Raw genomic sequence first — 11,875 nt, 5'->3', positions numbered from 1 at the left:
GAAAAAAGCTCTGGGGTTCCTATATTTCATACAACAAATTGTGCTCCCCAGCACTTCTTGTCAATTCAGCACTTCTGAGGGCAGAGAGAGTGACCGACCAGAGGGTCTTGTAGAGAAAATGACTGGTATGAATTGAATGAATGACCTTTTTCATAACCTGGAGTTGAATTCTGAAAACTTTTTATGCTTTTTGAAAATAATGTAGTTTAATGGCAGCAGTTCTTCAGTAGAGCCAAAACACTGAATTAGATTAGATGGCTAGTAAACTCCCAGGTTTTTTTTTGTTTGTTTGTTTGTTTTTTGGTAAGGCTGTTTCATCATTTTCCCTTCAAGATCCTGACATCTGTGCTCATACTGTCACATCCACAAACAAAGGAATTAAACCTTTATGGGGCCCTTTCTCTGACCTTCTGCTGGCAAGCCATCTCCCCTGGTGGAGGACTCCAAGGCCAAAGGATACAAGGGGAAGTTGTGGGAGTTCTTTGTCAAAGTGCTTTTCCTGCTAGGAGATTCAGGATCGTGAAGTGCGCAAACAGGAGGCCAGCACAGAGCGGGAATGTTGAGAGTGAGCCGGCTTCCTTACTACGATTCTGCTACACCATTGACTTGAGGGCAGTGAGTCCAAAAATGAAATTACTTGCTTCAAAATACCCACAAGTCAAAGATTACCTCTGGTGAGAACCCGCCCTCAAAAAAAGACTGGATATTTAATAAAATTTGTTTTTAGTGTTGGAAAGGTTTCCTTGGCAAATACTTCCAAGTATCTCAGGAACTTGTGAGACTCAGAAGGACTATCGCTGTTTTCGTGGGAAGAACGTGCACTCAGCCGCTTGGGCTCCAGTGCCTGTGGTGAGGTTTGTCTTGGCCCGGACTCTTCAGGCCTCGTCTATAGCCCGGCCAGACATGGCTTTGGGAAGAGCTTCATGGGAGAGCAGACCATTCAGGGACCTATTTGTGCTTAATATGATTCCTGATACAATGTCTAAGCCACCTTTTCTCTAGTAATAAAATGAAGCAAAGGGATCTTACTTTGTAGGAAGAAACATAAACCAGACCAAAAACTGGTTTAAGTTAGAAAATAGAAAGTACTTAGACGTACAGTAACAGAGTCAGCAAGCTTGAGATAAAATGTTTCACTGGCAGTACTTTTTTGTGCTAGAGGTCTTCCGAGGAACTTCAAAATACTGCATATACTTTATTTTTGAAATTGCATATCTTTGTTGGAACAAGTCAGATTGCTGTGGCTTTGGGATGAAGCCGTGTCTGATGACAGGGAGAAACGGGTGAGATTGCCAGGTAACACAGATGTGTTCATTCTGTGAACAAATGCTTTTTTTTTTTTTTTTTTAAAGAACTTGCTTTCTCTTTCTATATGCTCAACAGTGAGAGAACAGTGAAAATGCTGAACCGCGTTAGTGGAGGTGGAGGCTGGGACGATGTGGGTTTTACTGGAAGTCACCCGGCTCTGCTTCCTCGCTGCTGAGCATGTTCTCCCTGCTGTTTGGGGGTAGTGTGTCATTTTTCTTCTGTTTGTAAGGCTGCTCGGGTAGCTCCGTGGTAGAGATTTCATTCTAAGGGCCTCCCAAAGTTGTGTATCATTTGAAATTGTTCCATTTGAGAGAAAACTTAGAGAAGAGCCCTATGCTGTAGTCACCAAGATAAAAATGTCATGAGAAACCTCATGTATTGAGTATCGAGATAGAAACTTCTAAACCAAGTGAGGAAATGGGCCATTGACTATATGGCGATAGCTGCACCATAGTTACCGTTTTTCCCACCATCAAAGAAAGGTTAAATAGTTTCCATAACACGGACTATGTACAAGGCTCCCACCCTTAATGCAGACTTAGAGCTGCACTTACTTGCCTCAGGCTATTTGTGGTGAATAAGAGTATTTTTAAATGCTCTGGCAGCCTTGGAAAAACTGCCGGGCTTTAAAGTTGTTGACAAAATATTTCTTGAATAAATAAATCTGATTTAGAAATATCTAAACATGAACAAAGTACTTTTAAGTCTGACATGTCACTGCAAGTGGCTTTTTAAAGTAGCTGCTTAGAACCAGTAACATGACTAAAGGATTTGTAGCTCCAAGTTATTCTGGTTCTATTAAGACCCACTTCTAAAAGCACCTTAGAAAGGGTAGCTCAAAGTTCTTGCTTTCTTACTTTAGGTCTCAGCACAGCTATGCTTATGGTAGGAGAAAATCAAAGTCTAACAGAATTACTAAACTTTCCTGGCTTTAATTTTTCGAAATCTGCTGACCATCTTTGTAGAAATGAATGAATGGGGCAAGTCCTCTTAAAAAGGGAACCCCCCTTACAAATGGTCACAGGTGTGCTGCAACTGTGACCAGCTACTGGGTGTGGCAGGGTCCCTAAGATTGGGAGTTCAGTCTAACACCCCAGAAGGGGTGTCTGGTGCTTTTCAAATACCCAGGGAAGAGATTTTGGGAAATCTGTGTTCTCATAGTCTAACATGCCTCAGTTTGAAACAAAAACATTAAGTTCAGCTTCCTTAACTGTGGGCAACAGAGAAACTCACTTTCATGTTTTAGCAAGCCCGACTCCATCTGCCCTGAGTGCCTGCCCCTGGACCGCCTAATTCCCTAGCACACTCTTCTAACAGCAATAATATGCAGAGAAGCAACACTCTGTTCTGGGTCTCAGATGCTTACGGATTGAATCCTAGCTCTTTCTTTAAAATAGATTTTGGTGGTCCCGAAGAAAGCTCTGACCAGCAGTGGAATTCTTCTTCCAACTGTGTGCTTTTTACTGCTCGATCTTAGGATCCACTGTCAGACATTTGGCTAAAAAGAAATGCTTACAAAGATAAGATCTTATGTGGCTAACAATACAAAAAGTGTGGTAAATTGAAAGCAAAGTGCTCATGATGGTCCTTGCTCTAAAAGGGAAAAATACATAAATGTACTATTAGAAGTTAGGCTCTGTAGTTGTAATAAGTCCCTTCAAAATTATTTGGCTGTGAGCAAATTTAAGACTGTGTCAAACTGGGCATCATCTCCATCTTGAATGAGAATCATAGCTGGGGTGACAAACATACTAAAATTTAAAATGGGGACAGTATTTATTAAGTGCTAGTTTCAATAGCATTTGTAACCTGATTTTTAGGATTTGAGGGAGCACATGCAAGTGGGAGGGAGGGGCAGAGGGAAAGACTCAAGAGGACTCTCTGCTGAGCGTGGCGCTCAATACCGTGATCTGAGCCGAAATCAAGAGGCAGCCACTCGGCTGACTAAGCCACCCAGGTGCCCCAGTAACCTGATTAAAGTAGCAATATATTCCTAAGGGATACCAGTTAGAATGTTTAACTTAATGTAAAGCCCATATATACTGAAAGTGATGAGGTAACATGGTCTTAGCTATGTTACTGAACTGTGTTCCCTTCCTATAAAATCATTTTTAAAAAGCCTTACCTCATAGTCCTGTACCAACAAACTTCCCGTGAAAGTTGTGAGGCCCTTTAGGTACTGTAACTATTAGTCATGCCAGACTGCATTTCCTTTACAAGAACGTCAAACTGATGTCACTAGCCAAACCTACACCCACCTGAAGACCAACCGTTATTACAGTTATGCTACAGGAAGGGGTCCAAGTCAGGATTAGAAATATTATACTTTATTGAATTCTAGAGCCGCTAATCTACCCTCTGTGTTCACCAGTGAGAACGGAAGGAGTAGACGAAGGGTAAAGTACAGGTCTACACTACTGCAGGAACTGCCGCGGCCACTCGGACTGTGCCTGGGAGGCCGTCCGAGACCCGAAAGTACACAGTGACGGTCCAGTCCTGTTCAAAACAAGTGACTGCTCTTGGGATTCGGAATTCACTCACACTGATCGTGCCCTCTGCTCCAGTACGGTTCTGACTTACAGAGCCCTCTTCCCATCTTCTACAGCTTGGCTCTGAACTCCAGCTGTCCACCCTAGTGGAAAGAGAAGACTGCAACTCTGGGTAGCACGAGCCACACTGGCCCACACTACAGAATTCACTCAGTTATGCTCTAATGGAAGGAGGTGGTTCCTCCTTTTCTTTTCATGGGGCTTGCGCTTTCTTCCTCTTGCAGCTAAATTCTATAGGTTGATCCCAGATGAGAAAAAGACTTTCTGATAACAAGCATTTCTGCTATCAAAAAAAATGTAAGAAGAGCTGAAAACTTGTACCTCAAAACAGAATCACTCACTGCAGTGCCTTCCAGCCCTACAGCAAACCCGATACTTGTGCAAGGCCGCTGAAGCCCCCAGTCTGCCCAGAGGCACGGAGGACACTTCAAAGCTTATAAAAGGAATCTTGACCTTAACAGAAGACTACATTTGATAATGGAAACAATATATTTCTCCACTGATATACAATACTGTGTAATGCACTGAAAATTTCAGGATGGATTTTGGAGTAAGAGCACAATTTGTAACATAACATCATTTTTGGACCTCTTCCCAGCACCCTTACTCCACTCTGAGACTCTTCACCACCTCGGGTGTCTCCAGTACATACTGAGGATGAAACAAGACAAGGAAACAGTGTCACAGCCACGATGGTGCCATCTGCATGCAGGTCAGCCCGGCTTCACCCTTACTTTTCTTTAGTACAGACTCCATTACAATTTGAACCATCTGCAAAGAGTGCAAACAAAACTAAAAAGTATCTCTCTATGATTAGAATATTTTAAAGTCTTCAGAAACTTTCCAGATATACCTTTGACGGGGTTCCCCCACCCACCACTAGAACCCATTCTTTGCTCCTGTGAGTCCTGCCAGGCTTGTGTAATGGGTGCTCAGTTTTGGTTTTCCTCCTTATTCTTCTTCCTCTTCCTCCTCTTCATCATCATCTTCATCATGGCAGTGTGTAATTTCCTGGGGGGCCAGTGGGAAGAGGTTGGGGGGTTTAATTTCACTAATCGACCGGGTCAGCTGGTGTCGCTTGTAGTCGGTATCTTTGAAGTCAACCGATGTGCGATTCCGGGTGGCAAGAGGGGATTCCATCTCGTTGATATCTACGTGTGTATGCTCCACCGTGGATTCATGAGGCATCTAGAACAAGGTCAGAGGTTCAGAAAGCAGGTGGAGTCAAATAGTTTCCTAAATCCTAACCCCTTCTCCTGCTTGTTAGCTGGCTGTGCAGAGGCCCAGCCAATTTAGATACTAAAACATCTTCTAGAACTGTATTTTTCCTCTCTTCTTCAACCCTTAAAACTGTCCAGATCATTACAGCTGGAAACTAGAAAGATGGGGGAGAAAGATTCACAGGAAAAAAAAGTCCTGAACTATATAGATCAGCACTAAATAAGAGAAAAACAGTTTTTATATAAATGCTAACAAAAGAGGAAAGTCTTCACTACTCAAACTTTTAATACACTTCTGAGTAAAGTTATACCACCCTACAACATTCGATCTGGATGCTACTTTCTCAGAGATCCCTTTGTGCAACCATGTAACCTGCTCATGAGCTCTTGCACAGTACAAAGAAAGGACCCGGGCTCAGCTGGGTTAAGCATCTGCCTTCGGCTCAGGTCTTGATCCCAGAGTCCTGCTTCTCCCTCTGCTTATGCTCTGACAAATAAAATCTGAAAACATTAAAAAAACAAAACCCCCAAACTCCTGTGCCACCCCACAAACCTGGTTGCAGATCTCAGCCTTAAAAGTGTATCTTAATTGTAAATACTAGCCTAAGACTGTATTAACTCACCAAGACGTGGGCAGCTCTGAAGAGGTAGCTGAACGGATAATACAGCAGGTTGATGAAAGATGCTGCATAGAGATCAGCATATCGCATCACCTGACTGGCAAAGAGGGTCTGCCGGGAGCCACTGCGAAACAGGCTTCCCATCATCCCATAGCACATGTCCATGTCATGAGTTACTTTCTAAAACAGAAAAGATTGAATTCAAATATTTACTGAGTGCTGGCTATGTGCCAAGCCCTGTATAATAGAAGAAATATAAAAAACAAAACTTGATCTTCCAAGTTTTCTCCCAAATCCCATTTGGATACCTTAATACGCCTCTGGATGGAACTAATGTCTGGGCGCTCGTTGCTGCTGCTGTCAAGATGCCTGGAGACGAAAGAAAACACCACTGAAAATCTCTAGAAAAGATATCCCTACACCTAGGTGATTCCCAAAGCGGTAGAGGGCTTTTAGGGAAGAAATGCAGAAACTTACTTGTAGAGTTCAGCCAAGAAAATATCCAAGCTCTGAAGCTCTTCAAAAAGTGCTGAAGTTTGGAAAGAAAAGAAAAATGTTTTAAAGGCTGCAGACAGGACTGACAAGTAAGGGTACAGGTGCGTGTTCAAGATGACTTCCTCTCCTGCCCTCTTCGGGATCTGGCAGCAGAGGAAAGCCTTGATTTCTTCTTTATGCCTTTCCTCCTATTTCAACACCGCTGGCTACAACTCTCCTTTCCAAATGGATGCGGACTCTGAGCTTACAAAGTGCTAATTCATGTGCCATCTCCGGTGGGTCAGCAAACAACTGTTAACAGTTGTTTTCAGATCATCTTCAGATCAGAGAATGAAGAGTAGGTGAGGTGTCTGGAGTCACAAGTCCAGGAACTAGAGCCGAATCAACTAGTCTACAGAATTTCCTAGGTAGAAAGTTGCAAATGGGGATGAAAAGCTAGTCAGAAAATCCCACTAAGGACAAGCAACAGGCAGTGTCTGTTGCATGCTTTTGAGGTGTTCCAGTCCTTCTCAACCTGGTTCCCCAAAGAGAATAAAGCCCTAATGGATCTATTACATACAACAAATTTTATCATTTTTGGGAGAACTGAAAAATCATGCAAATCAATTTCTCTGTTTGGTGGTTCAGATGAAGAACAGTGGCTGAGAAAGGCTGTTACTTGCATCCTCTATAAACACACATTACACCTCAGTTAAGTCTCAGTGAAGTAGGTATTAGCCTCATTTTCACATCTGAGGAAACTAAAGCACAGGGTGTCCTAGTAACTTCTAAGGGCATTAAGTAGTAGGGCTGGAGTAAGTACCCGAGGCAGTACCTTTCCCCGTGCTGTGCCTGATGCTAGCAAGGACTAGCTGGAGAACTTACATGTCAAACATCTTTACCTAACTAGAACTACAGCTCAATTCAGCATACAGTTCAGAGAATACCATTTGGTCTCATTTTCTGAAAAGCAGGAAAAAAAAAAAGACGTATTACTACTCTGAGCCATCAATGCCACCAAACTACAGATACAGGCTCGTGGCAGAGAGACTGGAACTAGTATGTGTGGTTGGAAAATATGGGACAACAGAGGAAAGTGGAATTCACAGTTTAGTTCCTACAATAATAGAACTCAAGATAGCAACATTCTGGGCTTAACTGGGAAGGAATTCAAGAAGGCCGAACAAGATAACCTCCCCTATTTCCTGAAATTCTGGAGTTCTATACCATACCTGGCTAGAGGGAAGTATCCAAATACCTTGGGACTACCTCTGCCCCTTTCTCCGCACATACAAAGTAATGAGCTCATTAAAGAAGACTGATTCCTAGCTGGCCCTTAGCATATAAAGATTGTAATGGCTCCTTACCACTCTTATCGGTCCAGACATGCAGCTCCTGTGCAAGTTCAGGAATCACCAAGAAAGTTCGCCACCCTTGCCGTTTCTTTGATTTTAAAATGTCTCCAAAAATGTGATCTCCGATATACAAAATGTCCTTGCCCTTGGCTCCCAACAGGTCACAGACTGTATCTGATGAACCTGAAATGGTGAAATGAACAATGGGAAAACAAAAATGTCTCCCTGTTAAAAAACCATCATTCTAGGTACCATCACCATTAAATACTGTACTAATTTTATTCTTACACAAGGAACAGACTAGGTAAAGGGCTCACCTTTCTTAAAGACCCACCACTGTTTTCCTTTCATCATTCCTTTTATTGCCTCTAAGGCAAGGCCTTCAGCTCCGCTGTGCTAACCAGAGCTCTTGATGGCCAAATCCAAGAGCAACAAAACCACGTCTCAGCATTAGTGAATCTAACCCTCCAAAAGTACCACCACCATTTCTCATCACAGATCTGACAATGTGGCTTTGTTCAGTTGTTTCTCACTGCAACATAATCTGCATATCTGTGTCCATAAAGGCTCCCTGAGGATCCCTTTGAGAACCGCCTCAAATAGGTAAAAGGATGAGGAAAAACTGATCCTTTTAGGAAAATCAAAGATTCATTAAGTCAGGGCGCCTTGAGTGGTACAGTGGGTTAAATGTCTGCCTTTGGCTCAGGTCATGATCTCAGGGTCCTGGGATGGAGCCCCCATCAGGCATCCTGCTCAGCGGGGCATCTGCTTCTCCCTCTGCCCCTGCCCTATGTGTACACGCTTTCTCTCTCAAATCTTAAAAAAAAAGAAACCCACAAAACTCAATAGGTCATACTAACAACTTCTCAAACCCATTCTCCCCGACTCCTATTGCATTAGTAGGTGACGGAAGCGTTCACCTCCAGTAGACAGTATCTTCAGAATAATAAAGAGTATAAGTGGCACTATGCCAGGAGGACACCAAAGCAAGGTGAAATCTGTGACTTACCTCCTGAGTAGACAATGCCATGCTGTAAGGGGCCTGTGTAGGTACCAATTTTCAGCTTGCCAGTCTTCTGTGAGGAAAGAAGATGGACTTTGTAATATTTACTGTTCAATCGCAATTGCCAACCAAAATGCGATTTGGACAGGCAGCTAAATGAACGGCACTTTTGAATTATATTCTTTTGGATTTATGTGGCTATCTCAAGATGTTTAAAACTTAGATTAAATTTTTTTAAAAAAAGCTATGGCCAGTAAGTTAAAAATACCTGTTTCCTTGGGAGGAGTAAGAGTGGGGAAAGGAGAAATAAGAACACGAGCTACCAGACAGATCATCCTCTCGACTTACAGTATCCACCTGACGCAGCACTGTGCCTTCTCCAAAGAAGAGGGGCTTCCGCGCATCCACCAAGATCAGGTCAAAGTAGGACTGCCATGGTCGATGCGAACTCCCAGGCTGATGAAGATGAGAAAGCAAAAGCCAAAACATCACTCCTAACCTTGAGGCACTAATGCTTAATCTCACTCAGATGCAAGGAATGTAGACATATTAAGTATACCCAAAAGATCCCACTATTTTGTTAAAAACATTGTGTCGTCTTATAAGTCACATTCTTTTGGAAGCAGACAAGGTAAAAACATAAATTTACACATTTTAAATCATTTTGTCTAATTATTTCACAGCAACTTAACATATGAAGGAAAGTGTGCTCACACTCTGAAATGGGCTAACAGAGGCAAAAAGGAGCCAAGGAGAGATGCAAATCAATACTCAAGAGACAGATTAAGAAAAGAGGCAGATCAGCATTAGAACTGAAGTATACACACTAACATGGAACTATTACTAGCAAATTTCATTGGTTATGTTCTCAGAATAATGGCTCTAGGTTCACATCAGCCTTTGGCTCACACAGCAGGCTTGTCACAGCGCTAACCTAGAAGTTATGCCCACTATTTCCATCCTGAAACCATGGTATTCAACTTGTAAAGTCAAGCTGGAGAGCAATGCCTGCTGTGCTTCTGGGCGATCTCAAAACAGACTTATGGATATTTACTCAAACCCACTACTAAAATCTCACAAGTATGTGACTAAGTTGCAATGAGTATTCCCTAAATCTAAGTGTAGTCTTACTGCAGGAATGAAGACTTCTCTGCTAAATAGCAAAGCTAACAGTTCTCTTGGCACAGCACTCAGCAATAACTAAGCAGATTCCAGAAGTTGTCAAGAATATATATATTTTCTGTTTCTTTTAATCACAGATCTTCCTCAACCAGAAAATTCCTATCTTCGTCACACAAACTTACCAGATCCCATCACACTAAACACAAATACCTTTTATTTCTGTCTAGTTAGTTTTCAAAACTCTAGCAATGTTAAACTATACTAGCTCCTGCATTACTTCCAATGTTAATGAAGATTTCTAGATGAATTCTGACAATTCCCTTATCTCAATATTCCAGGATGACTAAATGCACTCATTATTACGAAAAGCAATGGTCTATTAAGTTACATGTGGTACCTTGGGGCCATGTGGGAAATCAAACAGGTAAGTCATAATTTTCTGGAAAAAAAAAAAAAATCCAACGTAAGGTTCATATACTATTTTTGCAAAAGACCTAAAAAAAAATCAAACCCAGGTTTTTCATAAGACACATCTTTTTCAATATAGGTTTCATCACATTCTTGTTTCCTCTAAGTTTATGAAATCATGACTGCTAAAGCCAGAAATTAATGCTTCATCAAATAAAAGCTGACATTCTCAGTAGGACATAGGCTTCTTCTGGGACATATTTGCACCCTTCATCCATATACCCTTACCCAAATTCTCCTAGAGGACTGGAGCATACATTTGGAATGGTGTCTGAGGTAAGGGCATCTAGAAAACTAATGATTCACATGGGAATAATAAACCTTGGCCTCCCAACTACTGTTCCTAGATTAACCAAGCCCACGAACCGTTAGATTTGTTGGCTTGTAAGACTGCTTACTCCAGATCACATTTCTAAATCAAGATTTTACATAAAGAGAATTGGGGAGCGCTGAGCTGCTTGCTAGTACTATAAACTTGTAACTGTCTTAGCAAAAGTAAGATGAGGCCAAGGAGTTAAATCGGCTTTCTATATACTTTAATCATGGCAAAAAAATTTCTAAGTTATAAGGTAGTACATTTTGATGGCTAAGAGTCAAACCATCTACTGCTGTCTGGCTCCCAACAGCAGGGAGGGCATTTATACTTGTGCAATAAATGTGTGACTTCTCAAGTTTATATAAATGATGCACTAAAGAGATATAGAAGCCATTTTAATCAGCACAAATGTTTTAACCTCCAAATTAAAACCTTCAAGTAGCCAACTGTAATCAGGGAAAATAGTCAAATGAAATATTGAGAAAAATCTAAGAACCACTCTGATGTAGCCCTTATGCCATAGATATTTTTTTCACTCTGCTCTCCAAATTTCTGAAATGGCAAAAAACTACCCTCACTTAACAAAATACAGTCTTCATTATCTTCGCAGTTCTTTAGGCCAAAATAATTCCTCTGTATAGACAAATATGAATATTAAGCACTTACATCTGTATATTTATAGTCACTGTTGGTGGCAAGAAACACTTTCCCTACTTCCTTCATTCGGCTCAAAAGCAAAGGCAGTTTTCCCTGCAATGCAATATGACGATGAATGTAACACTAAAACACAAATATATACTCATTTACACTTGGACTTTTGTCCACTGGAATAAGAATAGGGGATGTCCTCTAAGGGCTGGTTAGTTTCAGAATTTTACATTTAAAAGACCACATTATCACTATGCATGAATTAAGTATTAATATATATAATATACATGGTATATATAATGGATAGGTTTATTTATAAAATTATACATATAGATGATATGCTTATTCAATATGCTTATTAAAAACACCTCGGGATACCTCGTTGACAGTGGAGCACAAGACTCTTGATCTCAGGGTTGTGAGTCTGAGTCCCACGTTGGGTGTAGAGATTACCAAAACAAACAAAACTCCAAAAACCTTAAAAAATTTTTTAGAAATAAAAACATCTCTACCTTCCTCATGTCTGCCTCAGGAAAGAGTTTAAATTACTTTGTAATCTCAGACTGTATGAGGTACGTAAAAGGTCAGGAAAAGCTGATTTTAAATATTTTATTTATGGTAGAGAACGCATGCACAAGCAGGAGCAGAGGGAGAGGGACAAGCAGGCTCATCCGAGCTCCATCCCACGACCCCAGATCATGACCTGAGCCGAACTCAAGAGTCAGCACTTAACTGAGCCACCCAGGGGCCCCAGGAGGAGACGATTTTAAACATCACCAGCAAAATACTCTA

At 41.4% G+C, this 11,875-nt stretch overlaps 1 protein-coding gene across 14 annotated transcripts in view; it reads right to left on the bottom strand.

Annotated features, from left to right (window-relative positions):
• Positions 1 to 3,619: 3,619 nt before the first annotated feature.
• NT5C2 (5'-nucleotidase, cytosolic II) overlaps positions 3,620 to 11,875 on the bottom strand; it is an 86,360-nt gene continuing 78,104 nt past the window's right edge. For 13 of the 14 annotated variants that reach the window (XM_048218892.2, XM_026494022.4, XM_048218891.2 and 10 more), the window contains 9 exons: positions 11,102 to 11,185; positions 10,049 to 10,090; positions 8,878 to 8,985; positions 8,536 to 8,602; positions 7,539 to 7,709; positions 6,175 to 6,226; positions 6,006 to 6,066; positions 5,701 to 5,877; positions 3,620 to 5,045 (listed from right to left, as the gene is read on the bottom strand). In XM_048218892.2, coding sequence (XP_048074849.1) covers positions 4,809 to 5,045; positions 5,701 to 5,877; positions 6,006 to 6,066; positions 6,175 to 6,226; positions 7,539 to 7,709; positions 8,536 to 8,602; positions 8,878 to 8,985; positions 10,049 to 10,090; positions 11,102 to 11,185 — 999 coding nt within the window. In that variant the 3' untranslated portion in view covers positions 3,620 to 4,808. The remainder of the gene's footprint in view (positions 5,046 to 5,700; positions 5,878 to 6,005; positions 6,067 to 6,174; positions 6,227 to 7,538; positions 7,710 to 8,535; positions 8,603 to 8,877; positions 8,986 to 10,048; positions 10,091 to 11,101; positions 11,186 to 11,875) is intronic. The other variant, XM_057308763.1, reaches the window with a different exon arrangement.

The sequence above is a fragment of the Ursus arctos genome, unplaced genomic scaffold (assembly GCF_023065955.2).
Source record: "Ursus arctos isolate Adak ecotype North America unplaced genomic scaffold, UrsArc2.0 scaffold_7, whole genome shotgun sequence".
NCBI lineage: Eukaryota > Metazoa > Chordata > Mammalia > Carnivora > Ursidae > Ursus > Ursus arctos.
This window is presented reverse-complemented; position numbering and strand designations above follow the sequence as displayed.